The 24080-nt window shown below is 36.7% G+C and overlaps 3 protein-coding genes across 10 annotated transcripts; all 3 read right to left on the bottom strand.

Annotated features, from left to right (window-relative positions):
• Nucleotides 1–7397: 7397 nt before the first annotated feature.
• LOC113775223 (protein SLOW GREEN 1, chloroplastic) lies at nt 7398–9849 on the bottom strand. Of its 2 annotated transcripts, none has more exons than XR_003468861.1 (2): nt 8268–9849; nt 7398–8168 (listed from the first exon to the last, which is right to left on the bottom strand). XR_003468861.1 is itself a non-coding variant. In XM_027320007.1 (2 exons), exon 1 carries the CDS (start codon nt 9480–9482, stop codon nt 8337–8339), a length of 1146 nt encoding a protein of 381 aa, XP_027175808.1. In that variant the 5' UTR covers nt 9483–9849; the 3' UTR covers nt 7398–8168; nt 8291–8336. The 2 variants fall into 2 exon arrangements, 1 of the variants encoding a protein (XP_027175808.1); XM_027320007.1 differs by having other exon boundaries at nt 8291–9849.
• A 1275-nt stretch (nt 9850–11124) lies between these two features.
• Nucleotides 11125–18213, bottom strand: LOC113774955. Its single transcript, XM_027319625.1, has 4 exons — nt 18127–18213; nt 12868–13537; nt 12620–12725; nt 11125–11670 (listed from the first exon to the last, which is right to left on the bottom strand). The coding sequence occupies exons 2-4, from the start codon at nt 12904–12906 to the stop codon at nt 11516–11518; spliced, it is 300 nt and encodes a 99-aa protein (XP_027175426.1). The 5' UTR covers nt 12907–13537; nt 18127–18213; the 3' UTR covers nt 11125–11515.
• Nucleotides 17800–23521, bottom strand: LOC113774953 (serine/threonine-protein kinase AFC1). 7 transcript variants are annotated; one of them, XR_003468845.1, is made up of 13 exons: nt 23127–23521; nt 21978–22149; nt 21774–21800; nt 21401–21554; nt 21255–21303; nt 21022–21136; nt 20671–20762; nt 20340–20496; nt 20205–20269; nt 19841–19938; nt 19646–19751; nt 18379–18831; nt 17800–18270 (listed from the first exon to the last, which is right to left on the bottom strand). XR_003468845.1 is itself a non-coding variant. In XM_027319622.1 (12 exons), exons 1-12 carry the CDS (start codon nt 23244–23246, stop codon nt 18673–18675), a joined length of 1314 nt encoding a protein of 437 aa, XP_027175423.1. In that variant the 5' UTR covers nt 23247–23521; the 3' UTR covers nt 17800–18672. The 7 variants fall into 7 exon arrangements, 3 of the variants coding, with proteins under 3 accessions (XP_027175423.1, XP_027175425.1, XP_027175424.1); XR_003468846.1 differs by having other exon boundaries at nt 18478–18831; XR_003468847.1 differs by having other exon boundaries at nt 18508–18831.
• Between the last annotated feature and the right edge of the window lie 559 nt (nt 23522–24080).

Raw genomic sequence — 24080 nt, 5'->3', positions numbered from 1 at the left:
CATGACAAAAAATTTTTGCTCGAAGCTGTTAAGTACGGTAAAGACAATTGGAGCGAATGAAGAAGTCCTCCTGTTACTAATTAATTTTGTTTGTCCCGCTTAAGTTAAGTGTGGTCAAACCCTGGCCAGGAACAAATAAAAGAACGCGCCTCCTTTCTAAAAGATTATTATATAATCCCGTGAAAGACAAATTTTAGCCATGAGATTTTGGTTTGTTAAAGGAAAAGGCCAAAAAAAAAAAATTTTTTTTTTTTAAATGACCAAAGATTATTATTTTCCCCGCTTTTGGCAAAAGATCTAGCATGTGGATCAAGATCTAGTTTGAATACGATTGATTTTAACTAAAGTATTCAATGCATGCAAAAATCATAGATGAACAAGTTCTAAATTAGCAAAGTTTACTATAAGTTTGATAGATATACCTGAATGGAAGCGAGACTTCCCAGTATGGCTGCTGGAGTTAAGCTCAAGCAGAAGGGTTTGTTTGGATTGTAAGTTATTTGAGATATTTTTACTGTAGCATTTTTTGTGATGTGATGTATGTGAGATGAAAAGGTAATTGGAAAGATAAAAAGGTGTATTGAAAATTGTAATAATGATGTAAACAAATATATTTGGAGAAATAAAAGTCAATCCAAACAAACCGGCAGCAGTTGCTCTAATTATGTACTCGGACATATGATTAATTAATAAAATGTTACCGTTTTGAAAAAAAGGAAAAAAACAAAAGGATCCTCGAACAAAATGATTTATGAGCTACTCACCCCGTACCTTATTTCATCAAGATGCAAACTTTGCTTAAGATTTCACGACGTTTATTGCTTAATAACTATAAAGTTGAGGTATTTTATGGTAACTTGAGTAACTTTCAACTTCATTTGAGTTAGATAAATATTTAAAACTTAGTTAATCGTAATTCGAGACGGACGCACTCATACGCATTTCATGCATGAAGATACAAGTGAAGTGGTAAAATCTCCATGAAGTTGCCCAAAGATTTCACAATTCCCAGTATATCAAAACGTAAAATTAAGTTGTGATGGTTTGGAAGGCTTTAGTTTATGGTAGTGAAATCAACAATATAATAATCTATGGACAAAGGAAAAACAGAGGTCACAATTTATGATACTGAAGTCAACAGAGGAAAAGTAGCTGTGGCAATTTGTCAAAACCCTATGGTTTAGTGCCGCCTATATCTAATCTGGCAGTGGGTACTTTTAAAGAAAACATTTGACCGGGTTGCACTCCGTGCATATTTTCTACATTTATTACTGTCAACAATGAGCCTTCGATGATGTGGAATTTATAGTTAATTATTAGGTTACGTATGACAATTTGGGACCTTCCATGGGCTTCATTTGGATGACTGTCACCCAAAGTGCTCTTAGAAAAAATTTGCTGCATGCATTATTTAGTTTACAATATATTTATATATATATATATATGAGATGAAAAAATAACAAAAAAATGCGAGTTTTCTCTTTTTTTTTTTTGGGTTTTTATCAATTATTACTTCTTGGGAGGGGGGAGCTTTGATAAATGGACAACTACGTGCTGTCCATTTTTTATCTTGATGGTGAGTCGGGCCTAATAGTATGACAAACATTTGTACTACATTATTGCTTTGATTAGATTAGATTAGATGGTTGATTATTGTTGTGGCCAATGGTGATCTCGTTGATACGGACGTGGATTAGAATCTGCAGATGCAAATTTGTCCGCTGGCCGATTTTTCGTTTACTCCTGTCCTGTGTGTGATTTAATTAGTTGTGTGTGTGTGTTTATTTCCGTTTCAGAAAAAAGAAAAAAACAAAAAATTTTTGTCCGCTGGGCTGGCGAGGGCGACATCGTTCCGATTGACTGACGGGTGACCAAAACCCCTCCCGTAAACTTAAAGGGAAAAACGTGTCATGGACCCTACAAAATCTATGTGAAATTTCACCTTGCCATTTTCCTACCCCAATAGCACTTGCCATTTACCAAGTAGTAGTACCAGTGGAAATTTGGTTTTGTCGGTCGCAATAAGGCTTCTGAAACAGGACAACTTCTATATATTTGGATGATTTTATATCAGTTGAATTATTGTACTGCTGCTGCTACCAAAATATTATTGCGAATCGATTGTTCAAGTTTACCACGTAAAGCCACAATCTTAATTACATAATCAACCTCTAAACTAATTCTTTTTTCAAAAAAATTGGGTCAATCTTGTACTTGTACGCCAAAGATTTATTATACTAACAACTACTCGTACATTCTTTTTCCACGCACGCTATCGCTTGTCGAAGCCAAAGGTGAATGCATGCGAGGTTCTGAATTTCAGCGTCCGATCACAGCAACTAGCAAAAACCAAAATTTTTTGTGGACCCGAAACAAAATGAAAGCCATGCTCCAAACATTGGCAGAATCGTTTGATTCTGCTGTCTCCACATTTACCGCATAACAAGCAAATGCTACCAGTCGTGAATGGTGAGCTCTCTTGTTAGACTTAGACCTCCCAATGTCCTAACGCCAATTATATGCTTCCTCATTATTAAGGTTTCTTCTCGAGAATTTCTAAAATTGCCCTAACTTCAAATAGTATATGTTTGCAACTTTTTAGGAAAATATATCGTAATATTTTTTAGGACGTGACGCGTGTGAAGTAAAAAAGTGATTAAAAACATTTTAAAAAATAAGTATTTATGAAAAGATGCAAAAAAAATTTTCTTACAAAATAGCTGTCCAAACAATTAAAGACTTGTTCAAAGTTTTTGAAGAGTCTTCTTTCTTTTCTTATCAAATTAATATTCTTCACTTATAAATCTCATTTTTCTAGTGCCATTTGTCAGCTGTAGAAAAGTAATTCTAAGATAGCCAGATGAATGATGCTAGAGTTTGTTTGGATGATTTATTTGAAATAATTACTGTAGCACTTTTTGTGATGTGATGTGATGTAATGTATGTGAGATAAAAATGTGATTGAAATTTGTGAAATAAATTATTTTATTTCAAAACTATGCAATCCAAACACACTCTAAATTTAACAAAGTACTGATTCTACTACGTCTATCATCCAAGAAACTGAGCATTATGTTTTACAAATGCTCATTTTGCCTAGGAATGATTAACAGGAATGACCTAAGTTTTCAATTTAGTGTTTAAGCTTTGAGCATTCATCAAGACGAGGAATGGATTAATTCCAATCCGTCATGCTAACGGCACATTATTGTAAAATTCGATCCTTTGCTCGCTCGTACACACTTTTGTCTTAGTAATACAATCCTACCGTATCATAAAATATATATATATGTAGAGACACACGCGACGTCTATCACCTGCTTTCACTGTGCCTCTATGGAAAGAAGGCAGATTAATTAGGGGGCGTTTGGTAAGAGGGTATCGGAATGGGGTTATGGAATAAACCCCATAACTCATGTTTGGTTTACTGGTATTGGAATTGAAATATTGGAATGATATCTAAAAATATGTCATTTCTCCATTCCTGACTAAGTTCGTGGGTTTTGTCCAAAACCCAAATCTTATTCCCGGTCCCTCTTCTTCCTCTCTTTTTCATTATTTCCGTCGCCTTTCTCCCCCCAATTCTCTGCCCTAATTACCCCTTAAAAACACGACAAGCTGGAGCTTTTGCCGTGGGAAGAAAAAAAAAACGAATGAAAACCACATCTGTGCTACTAGAGAGGTACGCAAGTTTTCTTCTGTTTGTTTTCTTGTTCCAAGTTCTCTATTCTCCAAGTCCATAAACAAGAATAATTTGTGCAATAGTGGATCTTCTTCTGCTGATTCTCAATCTTCCATTTCCCTTGTAGATTGCTCCTTAAAAGGTTTGTATCTCTAGTTTCTTTAGATTTTTTGCTCTTGGGAGCAGTACGTACTATGCTTTCTGTACGGTCCGGCAAATCTGCACACTTTTCTTATTTTGTTTTCTCTTCTGATATTAGCAGTTAGCAGATCTTCATGATTCTTGAGCTTTAGTGCTTCTTTTTTGTGGGTTCTGGCTCTTTTTTGTTTTGTCTTCCGCTATTGACTTTGTGGGGTCAAAATGAAAATCATAGTTTATTCCATCATCTTCTTGAATGCTGATCTCAAATGCAACCCAAAAAATGCAAAAGAATCCAAAACCAATAAGCATCAGATTTGTATCAATAGGATGAAGTACGGATCTGCATCATATCACCAAAGGTTCCCCACTCGCAAATCGAATTGGAATTTAGGCGTTACTCAAACCATTGATTTTGTGAGTTGAGTTATCACTTGAAACCCACCTACTTCATATTGGTGCAAGATTAGAAGTGCAGACCGTGGAATATTATAAATTTGTTAAATAGCCTGAAACCCGCTTGCGGGTTTCCCCCTTATGTAAAATGACTAAAAGCTGCGTTTCTGTTCTATTTATATCAAACACATACTCTCAAACCCTCACCTGAAGGGTGAGGATGAGAGGGGAGGTTTGCTGGGCATCCTAGGGCCCTCCGATGGGCATGTGCAACTCAACGCAGCTTGCATGTAAAATTTTTTTTTTTTTTTAAGTAATTTGTTAAATAGCCTGCCTGAAACCCGCTTGCGGGTTTCCCCCTTATTTTCGTCTATTCACTCAGCTCCGTCTGTTTTGACGATTTTCGTCCACTTTTCAGGTTAATTCAAACCACGGGGTATCGACTGGTATGATATGAAACCACAGGGGGTTTTTATGTATGATTGCTTAACCACAGGGGGATTTTTTGTTGTTTACCCTTAAAAATACAAAAACCTGCATAACTCTCCCCAACATATGACAAGATTATTAATAAGATTTATGTAATTTTTCTTTTGAAACTCTAAGACAAGGTTTATTGTCAATTTTACAGGTAAGGTTAAAATTGGAAATTTATTAGATTCCATTCCGAAAGAACCAACGAACCAAACATCAAGTATAGTAATGATACCCATTTCAGATACTTGAACCAAACAGATGTATTGGAATGAAAGGTCTCATTCCAAACCCAGGATATCCGATTCCAAATCCGAATCCGATTCCAAGCTGCGAACCAAACGCCCCCTTAATGTATAGTAGTAGAAGTAGTATAGAAGATCGAAGCAGATTAGTTGGTATTCAGGGTGACGCGACAAGGGCCGGTTGCTTCAGGTCAGGACAAATGCATGGTGCTTTCTTTCTCGACATGGAAGACTTTCTTCGATGGTACTATCCAATAAAAAAAAAAATTTGCATCATCTCTTTCGCTGTCAGCGGATCTATGGCAAAAATTTCATGCACCAAGACCTAAACTCGACAAAAAAACTTCCAGAACCAATAGAGTGGCAAGTCTAGAAACTATAAAGCCTATTCACCTACAAACAATGTAGCCTCGTTTGTTATTGGTTTTTTGTCCATTAACGTTCAGTCAAATTGAGCATGCCTCATCACTATTGATCTTCAAGAGGTAAGAACCCAAAAAAAAAAAAAAGGGAAATTGTTTTTCGCTGTTTAACCGCATAAATTAACAAAGATAATGATAAAGCAATTCCCTTAATTGAAGCGGTTTTGTAGGCCCCAACCGACAATCATTGCCTTTGCAAGGCCATGAATGATTAGGTTAGGAGATAGAATAGGGTGTTAAAGTCAAGGCACACCATTTGGAGGGTTAAACACAATGCATAATTGCCGATTATAATAATTTGTTAAGTAAACAATAGGCATGCCAATGTAAAGAATTTCCGAGCTTTTCTATTTCTTAATGGGAAACAGAAAAGACTTTCTGCACTAATATAATATATTCCCACCAAAACGGACCAAGTCTTCGTGGCATACAGAAAACAAAAGCGTGGAAAAAAAAAAGGAAAAGAAATAGTTTGGTTATTTAGACATGCTCGTTTTGGAGCGAGACTAGAGTCGTATTGCCAACAAATTTTTTTTTAAAAAATAAAAGTAAAAAAAAAACATAAATTAAAGTACATAACGTCTTGAGTTTGTTTGGATTACACCTTATTTACACACGCACTGACTTACTTACTCGCATCATCAATACAGTTTTCAATCATCTTTTTATTTTGCATACATCATATCATGCTATAGTATTTTTTTTTAAAAAAAAAATTAGCCCAAATAATCTCCTATCCAAAGACGCACATTATGTTGATACCGTATATTAATAATAAAAAAAAAGCAGAGCGGGCTTAAAGTACATGGCCTCAAAATTTCTAGTACATTAAAGAGCTTGAACTTCAGCAATAGATCGACACACTTGCTTGTGGGTCAAGATTTAAGGGGGACATATTATTAATTGCAACGCAAGATGGAAAGATTTAAGAAATGGCTAAAGTGAACGAAGGGTTGATTCTGGAGTTGTATGCTTTCGAGGGAGATTCCATCGCTTCTGGTAAAATAGGTCCAAACGCGACGCAGCCCAAGTCTGGATGGGTCATAGGGCATTGAAGATGGAGCAGGCAGCAGCCCTTTGCACCACCAAATTCAGGCGAGGAATCAGCTTCATTGACGACTGCCCATGTTATTCATTCAATCATTCATTCATTTGCCATAAAAGGAGGACCTCACAATTCCTACAAAAGTTGCTGTTATTATTTCTATAACTCCCAACTCGACGTCCATTCAATACTACTAACCGTCGTGGCAATTCTTCAATCAATAGTAGTGTAACAATCTGTAATCAGCACTGCATAACCACAGCAAATAAGGCACTGTCACCATCTTGAAGGAGGGACAACCCAAGGAAGGAGGGACCCCAAACCATATGCGGTCGTTAGATTTGATGCGTCGCTGTTTTCATCGGACGGGGAAAAGGCCCGGCAACAATTTCTGGGTCCAATCGTCTATAGTCCCAGCGTTTAGCGGTTCCAAATGCTCCCGAGATAAGACCAAAGAAATCCGGTGTCCAAATTCTCAATTAGTCCTAGTAGCTATAGGTAGGAGGGGGCGCGGCGCCGGTTGTTTCTGGAACTGGAAATTTGGGTTAGATGCAATACAACAAACATATCCATTCCGACAAAATATTCCTAACTCAATCGGGTGGGTCTTGCAAAACTGAAGCCTAGAAAGTTGCCAAAGCCTTGCGGAGTCATCAGATCCCCATTGAAACCCCCCCCCCCCCTCCCCAAAAAACTCTTTCTTCTAAGTTCTAACAGGTTAGAGAGAAGGAAGTTAACTTGCACCCACACCCACATCATTTGTAGTTTACAGTTTGCACTGTGCAGCTGAAGTTGGATGCAGGATAAGATGTCGGGTAGCTGGTAGCCTGGCACCCCAAAAAAAAAAATGTATCTAATTTCCACATCAGGATCTCCATCAGAATACATAATCCTTGGGATTACAAGCTTGAAGTACATTACATCCTAGAACAGGGCTGAGAAATCTTTGGTTGGTGCAGCAAGAAACAGCATATGTAGGGGTATTAGACCGATCATCAATACTTAAACCTCATTCGGTTTGATTGTATCAGTGAGAAAAGCAAGACAAAATTGAAAACTGGATTAAGTTGTCCAGTCAATACTGCTTTTTACTTCTAAGTGAACATTAAAGCAAAGCAAAACCACTGATAACCATCAGGTTCAAATCTAAAGTACCAACAATTAGCTAATACTTCCCTTCTAGCCTACCAAAACAAAAAACCATAAGAATCCTAACACGAAATGTCATGACTTCACTCAGAAATCTGGCCCCAAAACTCCATAGGACGGCATGCATTTTGCCACGGCGCAAAGATCGTTGGCAGCAGAAGTGATACTATAACCGGCAGAGTTTCACAAAGCATACTTCATACTGCTAGGCCACTAACATTAAAGATAGGCTCGATGTAAGTGACAGACAATAAACTTCAGGACTTGAAGAATTAAACATTTCAATCTTTTGACAGGAATGCTTGTCAAGACTACATTCCTACGTTGATTAGGATTTTGCTGAAGCATATTTCTAACCAACCACAGAGTTCAGGTTAACACGAGATGCAGACTTATGGGTATCTTATTGCATAAATACAGCACCATGAAGAGCGCTCCAAAAACATAAAACAGGATGCTTTCTGTATTCTTTCTTCATTGACTAAAGCAGTCGTCGAGAATACCATTCCAAATAATTAGAGAGCCCACGGCCACTACTTTCATTGCCACTACCACAAAATCTCCCCACCCTATGTCACCTCCATTTAACCACAGTAAGTACAACTCCACATAACAGCCTACAAAAGAAGAAATGGAAAAAGGGGGAAAAAAATAAAATATACCACCTCAATGTCCAAAATACCATATTGTAGAAACATAGCAAAGCAAACAAAAACCTTAGTGTATCGCAACTCCCCACCAGAAAATCGAAAGCCGTTCTTGACACGGACACCTGACAAACATCCTCAACTCCTTGAGCGAACCCTGTCATTCTCCACCTTTTGCGCAAAAACCTTTGTTGCAATCATATTGTCCTCGAAATACCTCGCATAAGGATGCCCCCTTGGTACCAACCTACGATACTTCTCAAAACTCTTCTCGGCCTCATCCTTCTTCCTCAACAGAGTGTATATTATCCCTTGACATAAATACGGCCTAAAATCCCTTGGCTCCTCCCTAACTAATTCCTGATAAAATTTCAGTGCATCGTCATACTTCCCTTCGATCACCCGAATTTGGGCCAGTAAAAGCTTAAAATCTCTCAAATCACTCTTCTTATTTTCTTTCTTACACAGCTTCATTGCATCCTCAATCTTCCTCTCAATATCCTTCAATTCCTCCGTCGAATCATCCTGGGATGCAGCCATTACAAGGCCGTGGTACGCCTCCACTCGAAAAGGGTCTTTTGATATGATCCCGCTGAACCCATTTTTTGCAAATTCAAGCTCACCACTGTAAACGTGCAAATGAGACTTCATCAACGGCCACTCCACTTCATTCGGCTCCAGTTCTATCAATTTCTCCACAATCATAATGGCCTCTAGCATTTTCCGGTTTTTAATTCGAATTTCCATTAAATTTCGGAGGGCTTCGACGTCATTCGAGTGGGAAAGCAAGTGCTCTTCAATGGCTTTTTCCCTTTCTGCCTCATCAAGGGTGTCCTTTGAGGCAGCTTCAACAGCAGCGGCAGCTGCCCCAGCAGAGGAGGCGAAGGCTGGTTTGACATTAAAGAAATGGAACCTCGAAAAGAAGATCGCAGCAGCCGCTGTGGCTGCAATGAGGGTGGTTTTGATGAAAGTGGACGGGAATGTGGCGAGGGTTTGGGAAAAATAAGGGTTAAGGTTTTGCAGGGGGTTTAGGGGTTTGTTAAAGAGACGGGGCTTAGGGTTTTCATTGTCAGAGGAGTTTGAAGAAGGGAATTCAGATGAGGACGAGGAGGAAGCTGTGATGGGGGTGAATTTGAAAGATGCGGTTTGAGATGGAGGTGGGGCTATGAAGGAGAGAGAAGAGATGGGTCTTGAGAAGAGCGGACGGCGGTGAGGGACTGAGGGGATGAGGGCCTGGTGACCCAGGTTTAATTTAGCAGCAACTGGTTCACCAGTGCAATACATGGCGGCGGTGGTGGTGGTGGTGGTGAGGTTTTATTAACGTTTATAAGAGAGCAAAGAAACACGAGAGGAGGGGAGACCTAAAACCCTGGTGAGGTGGTGGCTAACCAAGAAATCGAGGAGAAAGAGCAAGAAGGCTCTGAAAATGAAAAGATTCTGAAAGACCGCTCAACGCATTATGTGCTATTGGGCTTTCAATTTCTGTTTGAAGTAAAAATTTGGGCTTGCTACACATTATTGTACTGCCACTTGTGTCGGGCTACTGATTGGGTTTCTCCCGTTGACTGCTTCGTTGATATCGCTTGTGGACTCATGGATACTTGTTCAGTGTTGGGTTCGCGTAACAATAAAGATTTCTTCCCCCATCAATTTGAAAATGAGCGCTGTGGACTTTTACCAGATTAAGATTTCTTCCTCCCGTCAAATTTTGAAATATTTATAGAATTAATTTTCAATACACTGACTGCCAATATATATAATTTCATTCTTAGATGCATGAAAAATAATCTAAATTTGAATTTGAAATTCAAATTTTACATATATATCATATATCTAATCATGATAATGTTTATGAGCTTGTTGAAGCAGATGATAGAAGTTTTTAGAGCACTTCATTATATATCTAATCTAAATAAAAGAAATCGTGATTGGGAACACGTCAAAAATAAGGAAAAACCAAAAAACACAGCTGGGGTAGGGGGTCCCCTAGGCCTAGGGACACGTACAATTGAGAGAGACACATCATAACACCTTCCAAACGGTCCCCCTTCTTTGCTTCATTTAATTCATCATCAGGCAAACAGCAGAGCTCATTGCTTACAAAAGAGCAAGAAAATATCTTTCGAATTACAACACAAGTCGTGTAATAGTAGTGAAGGATCGGGAAAGGCAAAATGATGATGATGATTAAAATAAGGAAAAATGGCCAATTCCGTTTCTAAATTTTTTTTTTAGAGTCATCAATTTAATCCTTAATTTTTATTTTTGGCCGATGATCCAATTACAACCTTCTGAGGCGGCGCCGCCACCACCTAAAAATTTTGGATTATCCCTCTCTCCACTACCAACCTCCATCACTAGTCACCCACCCCTTTCTCCTCCTACCCTTCTCCTTCCACATCTCTCTCTCCCAATCCTCTTTCCCCTACCTCTGAATTTATATTATAATTGAGAAAGTTGAAGAGGAAATCTAGAAATGCTTTATGGCTCAAGTAAAAATAGCATAAATATGCAAATTTTATCACTTTTTGCTACCATTATGGCTGGTGGAGAAAAGAAGATCCCAGTCATTTGCGCAATCGTTGCTGGAGCATTTGTTAGCCACAATTGCTGCATTGTCATAATCATCACTCCGGCCTTTTGCTCAATTGTTGAAATGGATGATGTGAGGGGAGGGGAGGGTTAAGAAGTTAATTAAAAATTTTTAAAACCTTAACAGAGTTTTAAAATTTAAAAATACCTCAAGTACTATTGATTTTTTTAATTTACTTAGTTTGATTACAATCTATACCTAAAGTTTCTGAAATACCATTATTTAACTATTAAATTAGAAATCCGATTGCTTTTAAGTGATGGCACCGCCGCAAAGGAACTTAATTTGAATTCAAAAAATAAATTTAAGGAGTAAATTAATCAGAAATAAAAATTAGGGACTAAATCGACTCTAATTAGCCATTTTTTCTTAAAATAATCAGTGTGGACTGTGGAGGCAGAAACCATCCCACGGACGGACACGCGAAAAGGTGCGGCAGTGCGGGTGAAGCCACATGTCACCACTCACCCACGTCTGAGCCTACATTCACAATGCCAATTTGGAGACGTGGAAAAAGAAAAACTAATCTACGACGAGACGACACTACAGAGTACAGAGGGTGGAGCTGTTTATGGCCCTTGACTAGGACGGACGCAGTCCAGTCCACAGAGTTCTACTAATATTTGATCAGCCATCAATCACAATGCCAATTTGGAGAGAGAGGGACACCATCCCAATTTCGTAAACGACGTTTTGCCTGAATTCTGAGATAGAATAAAACAAACTAGTCATCCTCCCCGGTATCTTTGGCAGCGGAAGAATGCGAAAGCATCTTCTTTTGGATCCTTTGTCGCGTCTCCGTTTCAGACGCTCTTTCCTCCCTATCCTTCGTGTATGCTTGGAAGAACTCCTTGTTCTCTTTCTCCAGCTCCTTCCACACTGGATCATCCATTTAAGAAGCTATAATAATATATGTGTACGACACATATTATTTTTAACTAAAGTAATAATAATCCATCCATCATTAACTTCCTTTCCTTTCAGGAAGTAAAAAAGAACCGTGGTCGGGTTAATTACTTCACTGTACTGTACCGTAGCCTTTTTAATTTGTTCACTATTTTTGTTTTTCAAAATCATGAGATCCGACAACAAGTCAAAACTGTTTAAAGTACGTGGAGTTCTTTACGAGGTACGTACCAGTGGCTTTGAAATTCCGGATGAATTATCATCGTTTAATCAATTGAATCTCAAAATTTGACAGTGTATTTTCTTTTCCTAAAGACAAACTTGGGTAAAGGGCAATCTCACACGCAACATGTGTCTCACTGCACAAACATACATATACATACATACATATACATATACATATCCCGATCCGAGAACTCCAATAATCCAAATTGTGAAATCAATTGATTCCTAGCAGAAAAAAAAAAGTATTTTGCCAAAGATTACTTCTTTCATTCATATATTCGATTTCAACGAAGAAAAATGACTCATTTAATAAAAAATTATTTTTACAAAGAATCTTTTTGTAGAAAAGTTTTAAATTACTGAAAAAAATTCTTCAAACGGATTCATTATTCTAGTTTAGAGGTTCTTACTGACTCTCATAGATTCTATGTTCTTCTAGAATTGAACTCTTATAACTAAAAACTCACACACACATACGTATATATATATATGAGTAAAGATTTATAAATCTGTTGGCGTGCATGTGCTTTCTAGCTGATCACCCGCGTAGTAGATCATCATCAACAGCTATAAATAAATAACTAAGCGCGGGGGGGTTTTGTGTTCCAACTTAAAACTTTTAGTCTGTCTCTAACAGCATGGCCAGAAGAAGGGGTTTAGAGTAAATTCAGAGCTGTTTAAGTTGACGACTACTAACCGGTGGCGGTAATGACCGGTTTGATATTTGCATGCTTGAAGAGAGCTTCCATGCATTCCTCTTTGCTCATATGGAATAAGATACACTCTTCTATCAGATGCTGAATCTGCATATCATGATCCAATATCCTATCATCTACGTACCTTGTAAATCCTCCCATTTGAAAAAAAAACATAAAAAAAAAAAAGAGTAGCCGCAGCTCTTCCTCTATCAAGTATCTTAGGATACTGAACATTAATTGCGCTTACCAGATGGATGTACTCGCGAGGTGATGAAGAATCAGCCATGTTAAACGCCTCCAGGGAAAGTTCGTCTCCACTCAGGACTTGGGAGCTAAGTTCTTCAAGGCTTTTTCAGTGACTACACCGGAGATCGATTTATGCAATATATCCACGGGTAGAGTTGAGTTGAAAATAAAGCAAAAATAAGAGCAGCCGAGCTGGATAGGAGAGGATCAATGGAAGGGAAAGGAGACCAAAGAAAAGCGCTGGAACGAAAGCAGAAGAAACTACTGGACCGATAAAAAATAATAATAATAGAAAAGGGCGAAGTTAATAGTTGAGTTGGCGATGCAGATGGTGTCAAACAATTTCAACAAAAGAAGTGATACGGTGATGTCATCTGGTGGGGTCAGCAGCCCCACGTGGGAACACAAAGGCGATTGGTTACGAGGGGATTATGGAAGATTTTGCTAAGCTGCCGTTCTTCGTTCTACTTAATCCACTCTGGCATCTCCACGTGACGCATTGGACCCACCGGGTCCTGAATTAGCGCGCCCTAAGGAGAACTCCTGTATTGCAAGAAGCAAGCCCACAGTCAACAGTAAACAACGGCACGTGCAACTGTCGTAGCGTCTTTGCCCACTCTTCCTCCGTCTCCGTGCCGACTGCCTTTCAAGGAACCAACGATCGTGCTTGGCTGCTCCATGTTTGATAATTCAGTTCAGCACTTAAATTGAATGAATTCAAATCTTAACATATTTAAATCGTTTGATAATAAAAAATTGAACATTCGAAATAATTAAGTGACACTGAATTTTCTAAACAAAACTTACTCCCAAAATTAAGTGATAATCTATTCACTTATCACTGAATTTGTGATATACACTCAAATATATTACGTAACAATTTCATAATTTAATGAATTCAAATTTTAGATTTCAGACTTCAATTTTCAAATTTCAAATTTATCAAATACACCCTATCTGTTGAAATGAGAGTAGAGTCCACGCCCATTAAAAAAAAAAAAAGAAAAATAAGGATTCTTTTAGTACTATTTTGTACACTAAGGGCGGGAATAAGGGGTGGACCAAGAAGTCACGTGAGTTTATTCACAAGTCCACGTCAGGGGTTCAAAATTTTCACCTCCACACTTCTTAATGTCACCATTTAAAATAGAGGAAAATATAATGACTCAAAATTAAAATATTGGATAGACCAAAAGTGTAGAGTCTAAATTGTTGACTAATGAAAATTTGACATTGATCTTTAGTCATTCTTAAATTTCTATTAATTATTCTAAATATGCTTAAAATCAGAAACTTTAAAGATCAAATTTATTTTAGACGAAATATTAGGGACCAATTTAACGCACACGCCAAATATTAAAACTAAACTGCAATTTTCCCATAAATTTAAGCTACCATAGAAAGTCAAAGTTGAATATAGGCAAATACTAGAGCTTGTTAATCTTGGATAAGAAATTACAAGTAGAACATAGACAAATACTAGAGCCCTTGTTAATCTTGGACAAGAAATTACAAGTAGAACATAGGCAAATACTGCCTAATACTAGAGCCCTTGTTAATCATGGACTAGAAATTAAAAGTTGAACATAAGCAAATCCTAGAGCCCTTGTAAATAAGAAATTAACTTTGTCATAATATGGATAAGGTCGGCACCAAGACCCAACTTAACTTGGCGAGCATGAGTAGTGTGAATTGACCTTCAAGCCCCCCCTCATATTTCTTTCCCCTAGTAGAACTTGCAATCTGCCCTGGACCGAAAAAAAGAAAAAGAAAAATAATAGTTTATTTAGTTGTCAATAATTTTACCTAGACATATCAATGGGCAAGATTTGGGTTGAAATATTTTGATTCAGGTCTAGGTCTAGTTCTAGATTCATTAAATTTAGTTAGATTAATACTTAGACTCAAACCCTTATGGGCCTAAAAAAGTAAACCTAGACTTGAACTCTCATAAGTTTGGGAATCTAATGGGTATTTATAGATATTTTTCTAGACATACAATGAAGAAATAAATTAAATTATTTTAAAATCATATAGAGTTAAAAAATTAAATACTATCAAAATTTTGTTTTCAAACAATAAAATTAACATTCAAGAAATTGAATTCAATATTATAAACTTAAAGAAAGAACTATTATCAACTACTTCTATTTAGGTGGTGTTTTCTTATATTAAGAGCATGTCCTTTAATTTAACAATTATGAAGTATTACTGCAATCGATCCAGTCTAATATATAATATTAGATTAATTTATAAATTTATTGATTGATATGTATATATATATATATATAGACACACATGAATCTAGATAGGGTCTAATTTAGATATGATGTATTCAGAATGGATCATAGAAAATCGAACCTTAATCAGACTTATAACTCTCTCACAAGGTATTGGTTTGAGAAATTAAATACAAAACCTATCCAACCATATAGGATCTGAGTCGAATTTGGTTAAAATTCAACCTATTAACATGCCTAATTTTATCGAAACAGGTATTCTTCCAAATTTTATAAGCCAATTTAATTCTTAAACTATTATGTTATTTTATAGCCAATTTATTCCTTTTATCTAAAACGATTTTTCTAATGAGTACTGGTTAACACAATTAAATTAAACTGAACTTACTATGTCAATATTGACTATCTTAATTATTGCACCCTTACATATGGGTATTTTTCAAAGTTAACTACACTTCTCTAAAAAAATTTAATACTTGAGCCTCTTCTTAATAAGGGCATGTTAGACACCCGTCAGCCAAACTGTATCCAAAATACATACTAACGATGGAGCAATTTCAATAACCAGTCACGTCCCTCAGGATTTGTTTGAATAGAGTGAAAGTCATGAAGGAAAGTGAAGTGAGAGAAGTGAGGTAAATGAAAAGAAAAATCTATTTCTTGAACATGTTTGGTTATTAAGAAAAAATTTTGAGAGAAAATGGGAGCTTGGTAATAATTAGCAACAATTATTAAAGTTTTTGTGTCAAACTGACCATTTTACCTCAAAATTCTACAGATTTTATAGGACAAGAAATGCAGGATAGTGAAGGAAAGTACAGGAAAAATTTTTAATTTTCCTACTAAAGAAACATACACAATTCGCTTTTTCACATTTTTCCTTACAAACAAACACTATCTTAACACAAGTTAATTATTCTTGCAATTTATTTGATCATAATTGGGTCGTTTCCAATAAAAATTAGTATAAAGAAATTGACGGCTCTCATGAAGTCAGGCTTTGGGGTTTGGTTTGGTTTGTTTAGCTGTACTTGAATATGCTCGCATTGATCCACACAATAAATCGGGGCACTAAAAGAGCCAAACAACCGGGTACATGACCTGGCCAGTTGGCACAGTTCCTCCTTTTTAACCAAATTATTTGGCACTAAAACCAAACAAGCGGGTACATGACTTGGCCAGTTGGTTCACTTCGTCCTTTTTAACCAAAGGGTTAAAAACAAAAGAACCTCTGCTGTATACCTAATATACAGAAAAATCCTCCGAAATTCAAAACATACAAAACGACACATCATACTTTGAACTAAATTGTAAACTAACAAAATTAATTAAATTTAACGAAATTCAATAAACTTAACGAAATTCGATAAGTTTAATTGTTGAGACCGTCATTTTCGTCAAGTTTAACGTATTCCGTTAGTTTATAATTTAGTTCAAAACATGAGGTATCATTTTTTATGTTTTGAAATCACAGAAGGCTTTTTTGTGTATTAAGTATGCCCTCAGGAAACTTTTTTATTTTTAACTCTTAACCAAATTATTTGCCACCAACCAATCACACATTGACTCAGAACTTCGTCCAACTCATCATCAATATGATATTACACAAGAAAACTAGAAATAGGAACCAAACTAATGCTTTCAATTTGAAACATATTTAGGATCATCGAGTGATTTTTCCAATTCTCACCGGAATGGAGTCATATGACCCTTGCTAAAAATTTTAGTCTAACATTTTCTTTTAAAGGAGAAGGGAGAAAGAAACGCGATTGGCATCAAAATTAATTTTGAAATACCAAAATGTAAATCTTTACATTTTTGGTAATTTCTCTTTTTTCCCTTTTAGTTACACATGATTAATTTTTTTTTTAAATTTTAAGCAAGGCTCACATGACTACACTTTATTCCGCTCCAATAGGAATTTTAAAAAATATGTCAATTATCCTAAATGTGCTTCAAATTTGAAACACTAGGGACTAGATTTACTATGGTATGGAAACTGCATATTCTCCCTTCAAGCAAGTATTAGAAGTGAGGAGTACCACCACTCGCATAAAGCATGGCATTCCGGATTTACACAGAACTACAACTATGGGCTTAAGAGTTGTGACAGGATCACCGGCCAGAATCCCCTAGCTATCAGTAGCCGACCACGTAAACGTGCCATATAAAAAATTACTAGTTTCACTTCAAGGATACTTTTCAATGACAAAGCTTTTGGTGATTCATGCAGTTTTTGTTTCCTCTCTTTCCCGAAAATGCCTTGACGCTTTCACAAGATGAGACCCTTCAAGGAGCCTTTTCACTAGAAAGTCGTGAGGGCATCAGCGTTTTCACTCTAAGGATCTGCTGGACAAGGCAGTTCATGATCCGAGCAGTTTTTGTTTCCCCACTTTCTCTATCACACTCGCACGATGAATAGTCCCAATCTAATGATAAAACAAATGTACATAAACTCATTCTAGCTTAACGAGTGCACTTAATGAACCAAAGGCATATGTACACTTCCCAGATCTTTCTGTTTCTTTTTCCCCCAATGACAGACGTCTGACTCAATCCAGTTTTCAGTATGCATCCGAGACCTGAAGTATCCTAGCGACCCAACTCCAATTTTAACATGCACAACTCAAGCATGATAACAGAAACATTGGAAAGAACAAGAAAGTACCGGAAAAAGACAAACTTCGATACAATTAAAAAGGGAAGGGAAGAGTTGATGGATCACATTTTCACTTTGAAATTATTCGATATAGATACACCCAAGGTCCGTTACAGTTAAGTATACCGTAACTGGTAAGGTTTAATGAAGAGCAGACCATTTAGCTACAGCTGCACACTCTTACTATCATTTGATCAACCAAGTATATTTTTACGTGATTCATTCATCTTATGTTTATTTGAATAGTTAATCACCCGATACAATAATCCTAAAGTAACTTGTGATTGACATTTATGTTTATCTTAAATATTCATCACCCGATACAACAATTACAAAGAAACTTGTGAAATAAAGCGCATACCTTCATCTCTTATTCTTGTCAGTCCATCAATTTTGCCAAAAGATCAGTCCTCCGATTTGTACATGAATCTGGATTGATATGCAGAGAAGAATGGACTGCACCGATTCTGCATAGTTACATATCCCCTTATTAATGTCCAGAGTTCTGCAGGTAGCCAGAAAATAGTAGCATATTGTGAAAACCTCCGCAAGGTAATTAGTACAATGAAAAAGGAGGATATTTCCAGCAAATAATCATTAATCACATCATAACCTCTTCACTCGAGAATAATAAGAAAGAAATATATTTCCTACAAGGGAGAACCAATGACACATCCAAGCCAAAAAAGCAGGGGTTCGGTATATGACGCACAGAAAGTGGCAATGTTGCTATACAGAATACCCGAGAAATGCGGCTTGAGTAGTAACAGCAAGGGCAAAACTAGCACACTTCCCCTGCTTTTCCTCCCTGCCTGACAATTCCACTACTTTCCTTCCAAATCTAGAATTCTAGATGGAGAGAGCTCAGTGTGCCTTCTATTGTCACACAAATTACCGAATAGATCATTTACAAAGAATATCCAACCCTTCCGAAATTTCTATTGAAAAAGGGGTGCCTCAAAGCCTCTCTTGCTTTAAGACGCTCTCCAGGTTCATAACGTAAAAGACCTTGCAAAAGATCTATCAAATCACCAGCAGAATGGTCTACGTGCTGCATGACCAGATTCTGTAAATAAACATGAGCAAATTAGAGTATCAACCGGGTGGAAAAAATGCATAAGCAGCATACTCAGATTCTATAAATAAACATGACAAAATTTGAGGTCTACAGGGTGTAAAAGAAGCATGAGCAAGAGACGCCATCTAACCTCCTCCTCCCTAAAATAGCCATCACAAGCAGCTTCCTTACATATCCTTCTCTCCACACCCTCAACCAAAAATTTTATGAATAAACAAAACCTCTCAGTGTCCTCATCCCACAATATTTTCTGATGACAAGTTTTTCCTTTTACTTATTTCTTTCTCTTGTTGGGCGGAAAGGGTAGGACACTCTGTCTAATTTTTGCATCCCAGCTCAGGGAAAAAGAAAACAAAAACAGAACACAGAAAAAACACTACATAAATAAGGTCATCAAGTACAAAAGCCAAATTACCGTCAGGGTGTTGTGTCCCTTGGACAAAATAGAGGTGACAACAAAGTGCATATTTACTCGATCGATCTTTCTTATTGAACAAAACCTCAGTCTCAGAATCTCCAATCCAGAGAAACTTTGTAAGCACATTACTAGATTATAGGTGGCAATCAACAACCAAACCTTCTCTTTGGCCAGTATTTTAAAACTTTAAGTTGTTTAAACAGATTATCATCTCAATTCTTTATGATCGATTAACACATAATATAGCAAAAAGAGTTTGCTTTCAGAACCCACCCATCAAAAGAGATGAGAACAGAATCCTGATAACAATAAATGCATCATCAACAGATACCATGTCCCATAATGGGTAAACACTGATAGAAATGACAAATGTAGTGTGCTTACCTGAAGACGGGGTAATTTCCAAACGGCCCTCATACTCTCTCTTGAAGTCGCACCCTCTGGCCAATCCAACCTTGCACCCCTTTTAAAATATTTCACAGCATGATGGCTTCAGAAGATACCACCGTGTTTAGGATTGAGTTAGCAAGGTAAGGCACAACCCATAAGAAACATTAAGTAGCAGTCATTTAAGCTTACTCTGCTCTCATGATCATGTGTTGAGGCAAGGGACCAAGCACTCGTTCCATCATAGCAAGATGCTCGAGATTTTCATGTGTTTGGAAAAGAGCCTCCCCCTATTATGAACCAAACAAAGAAGAAAAAAATATCAAAGAGGCTAAATGTGTAATAATCAATGGTAACTAAAAAAAAAATTTAAACCACTTAAAGCTGTAATATGAAAAAAAAGAAGATCCAGCCATAAAGGGATGCACAAAGTACTTCACTTAATCTTTTGGGAGAAGTAAAGGAGTTATACTGATGTATGTGTTTCTGAAATCAAAATTGAGAAATATATAGAAGGGAGGGGAGGAATAGAATTTAATATTCAGTTCTCACTTACAGAGCAAAGCTCAACTAGTATGCAACCTACGCTCCACATGTCACAGGGATAGTTCCAACCAAGACCTATGATTATGAACAGGATTAAGCCACAAAGCTCAAAATACATGCTCAAGGTTCAATAGGAGAATCATACCCAGAATAACTTCAGGAGCACGGTAATGACGTGTTGACACCACATAGCTGTGATCCTGATGCTCAAATGTTGTACTACCAAAGTCAATGAGCTTAATAACACTTGACTTGGGTAGATTTTTGAAATAGGAACCATCTTTTATGGACCGTGATAAGAACTTCATTATGGGAAGGTGACAGATAAGACAGAAGGCCCATCAGAAAAGAGTTGAAACTTTCATATTTGAAAGTAAGCATTAGTGAAATTAGAAGTTTCAACCATTAACTGCCCAAATATGCTGATCATTCACACAAGAAGCAGAAATTTAGAAGAATTGTACACAAGGATTCACCTTATAATCAGGCACTTTGATATATTCTGAGGAGACAAGAAGAATATTTTCCGGCTTTAGATCAGTGTGAATCAGGCGAAGATCGTGCATGACTGTCATAAAAACATTCCAAGAATGAGACTGGACTGGTTCAAAGATGCTTCAGAACTTAAAAACACTTGCATAATAATCCAATTGTGCTAGTAAAAGAGTATTTCCAAACCCCAGTGTAATCTTAATATATCAACAATAGAAACGTGTAGCAGGAAAATTAAGCTTTAATGAGGTTTTCATTTATTGGGAAAAATAACTGAAATCAAGTTTAAAATAAATAAATAAATAAAGTAGTATCACAATGATTCGTCTACACACATGCTACAGACTCCAAAAGTTGTCTGCCAAACTCCCGAACAAGGTCAATGGGAAAAGAACGATAGCTGTTTTTGCGGAGGAAATCGTATAAGCTTGGACCAAGCTTCTCAAAAACCTGTTAAGAGCATTTAAATCCATCCGCAAGCTTTCAACATACACAATATTCAGGCATAAGTGGAGCACAACTTTTCGTTTAAATGTAATAAACTATATAAACACCAATCAATACTTACAATACAAATATGATTACGATAGTCAAACCAATTCCGTATTTGCACACAACTGCAAAGAATAAAATCACTTGTGCCAAAATCACTTCAATTTTAACACCCAAAAAGAAAATTTTTTTTTTTGGGGGGGGGGGGGGGAATGCACTAACCGTGCACCGCCAACATCATGCCTTAAAAGTTTGTGTAGGACATCAATCTCAATCATAGCAGCTTCACGATACTTATGTACTGAACGAACAACTTTAATTGCAACAATTTCCTTCCTTTCATTGTCTAAGCATTCAAGAACTTGCCCAAAAGTCCCTGCAATATTTTCCAGGAAATGGACAACCAAAATGTGACCCTCTAGATATTGAAAATATAAGAGATAAGGTCCTCAACAGATGAATACTGCAATAAAGTAACTACAAGAAGTACAAATAAAAAGAATGAAAAGAGTACAAACAGGGGAAAAGACAAAAGAAAGGCTTTTAAGTCAATAAGCTATGAAAACAATAAGTAATCTAAGACAATGCAACTAACCTTCACCCATTTTGCTCAGTATCCTGTCTGCATATTCAGGAAATAAAGAATTATACTTCCAAAAAATACAAAGGAATCATGTTTTACTAAGTTAACTGAAAGGAAAAAGGTAATAAAAGGACTTAAGCTCAGATAAAATAGAATCACAATTAAACCATCATATCATTCTAACCAATCACAAAATCATAATGGAAATATACTTACAACGAGGTGTTAAGTTCTCCCCAATCGCAAATACATAATGTCCATCTTTATCATCCGACCTCCAAGGTGGGGATCCATTGCGAGAAGCCCCTTTATAATATATTGAAGAGTATGCATAGTTTGGTAATAGCCCATTTGCGAACTGTTGCCCATAATATATTGTTGGAAGGACCTGAGATGATGATGAATTCATTTAATGTGTTCACGGAACCATCTTTTTATGTTTCTGGAAAAGATCTAGTCGGATTCATTAACACACCAATGGATAGACAATTGATTGTACAATACAAGCTACCAGCTCAAGAACATGAAGAGACAAATACAGTAGAGTCACACTAACTGATAAATTAGTCTGAAAAGACCATGAAGCTATGATTCAAAACAAAGAAGTGATTAGAGTTGAATAATAAGCTTCTCCTACAGAATAACACACTTCAATTGCAGTGTGTACAGACAAAATGATAATATCACAGACAAAAATACTCCAATCCGTCCGCATTCATGTACTCATATACCTACAGCCTGCCTCAGTTGCTTATAATCAGCTGATTAAAGCTTAGTTCAATGCTAAGAGGAGTTTCGAGGTGTTCTCCTTTGCTTTTTAGTTCTGGTTTTAGCTTTATCTTAAGCTGGGAGATGAAAAAAGAAAAGCTGATTCTGACGGTCAACCTATGAACTGGCTATGACAACTGCTTTAGCATTGCAATACATTAAAAACAAAAACAAGCTTTCATCAGTAGGTGAACAGATTTTTCATTAATCACTGAGCCATGATAAGCTTAAACCAAGCTGAAATCATTTTGAGCCATAATATGATACTGTATTGCATATAATTTGCAGTAAACGCGTTGAGCATACCAATAACAAGATCTAACCACAGAGCACAAGCAACGAGTGGTAAATACAAAAAGATAAAACAAGAAACGGCATACTCATTTCTGGAAATTTTCCCAACAAAAATAATTTTTACTAATTCAAACTTGATCAAGGTGCTACAAGACGGGCCATATGCATGTATATGTTCATATGTGCGCTTGTCTGTGACATTCAAACATTTCATCATCAATAAAAAAAAAATGCAAAATCCCAAAACATCAAAGCGAATTATCTCTAGCATATTACAAACAGTACATTGTACAAGATATCGACCTTGGCGGCAGCAGAAGGAGGAGGAAGAGGAGGAGGCATGTCCCAAGTCAAACGAGGTCGCTTCCGAGGTCGCTTATCCATACTCCTGTAAGGAAAGTCTACGATCTTCTGCGTCTCCATTTCTTTAGCAGGAATACTAATGGAATCAGCTAACAACAATTTTCTCAAAAATAATTCAAATTAAACAAAACTTTGTAAATATATGAATGTAATTGAGTTAAATGACGAGATCAATTTTTTAATGCCCAAGCAAATTGAACCGGATACGTTCGCAATTTTGAGCGGCGAACGCAAATAATCGGCAAAACGACACCCTAGATTTGAAATTGAATAGATCTAAGAGAGAGGATTGAGCTGGGGAAGGTGAGAGAGCTGAGTCAAACCATCAAGGGGATGAGGATAAAGTAACCCTAGTTAAGTCACTCCTGGGTCGAGTCAAAACCATGGTTAAGAAGCAAACGTGGAGCTTAGGAGTTACAAGAATTATCAATTAAGCACGCCGATTTGCGTGGGTGCCAACTGGTTATTAAGCGCCTTCAAAGTTTAACCTTCGTTTAGCTATTTCAGCCTTGGGCCTGACTTACATGTTCTGGATCTGTTTGGGCCTTTCTTGCTGGAATGACCCTTATTTCTGGTTTAGCAATTGTTTGGACTGTGGTTTTCTACAGAAAAATTTTAATATTTTCACAAACACATTTTGAGTCATCTTTTTATTTTACATATATTAAATTATTACAATATATTTTTATGTAAATATTCCTAAAAAATAAAAATAATTTTCAATCACCTTTTTACATTACATACATCAAATCGCTACAGTTTTTTTTTTTTTTTTTTTACAAAAAACTCCTAAAAATAGCAATCCAACCAGGAAATCACTCAATTACGCTAACCAGTTCCATTTTCCTTCTTGGGGAACTTTTTCTTTTGGGGTTGTAATTGGGAGCATTGAAT

Source organism: Coffea eugenioides, chromosome 6 (assembly GCF_003713205.1).
Source record: "Coffea eugenioides isolate CCC68of chromosome 6, Ceug_1.0, whole genome shotgun sequence".
NCBI lineage: Eukaryota > Viridiplantae > Streptophyta > Magnoliopsida > Gentianales > Rubiaceae > Coffea > Coffea eugenioides.
This window is presented reverse-complemented; position numbering and strand designations above follow the sequence as displayed.

Bases quoted from the DNA above. Each gene is read 5' to 3' on its own strand.
- LOC113775223 (XM_027320007.1), bottom strand. From the start codon at position 9,482: ATGTATTGCACTGGTGAACCAGTTGCTGCTAAATTAAACCTGGGTCAC.
- LOC113774953 (XM_027319622.1), bottom strand. From the start codon at position 23,246: ATGGAGACGCAGAAGATCGTAGACTTTCCTTACAGGAGTATGGATAAG. The intron at 20,763-21,021 runs GTGTGTAGACGA...TTTTTATGACAG, and splicing joins ACTTTTGGAGTCTGTAGCAT to TCATGCACGATCTTCGCCTG. The intron at 19,939-20,204 runs GTAAGTGAGAAC...GGTTCATAATAG, and splicing joins TACTAGTTGAGCTTTGCTCT to GGGGAGGCTCTTTTCCAAAC.
- LOC113774955 (XM_027319625.1), bottom strand. From the start codon at position 12,906: ATGGCTGATTCTTCATCACCTCGCGAGTACATCCATCTG. The intron at 12,726-12,867 runs GTAAGCGCAATT...CATGATATGCAG, and splicing joins CTCGCGAGTACATCCATCTG to ATTCAGCATCTGATAGAAGA. The intron at 11,671-12,619 runs GTTAGTAGTCGT...TGGATGATCCAG, and splicing joins ACCGGTCATTACCGCCACCG to TGTGGAAGGAGCTGGAGAAA.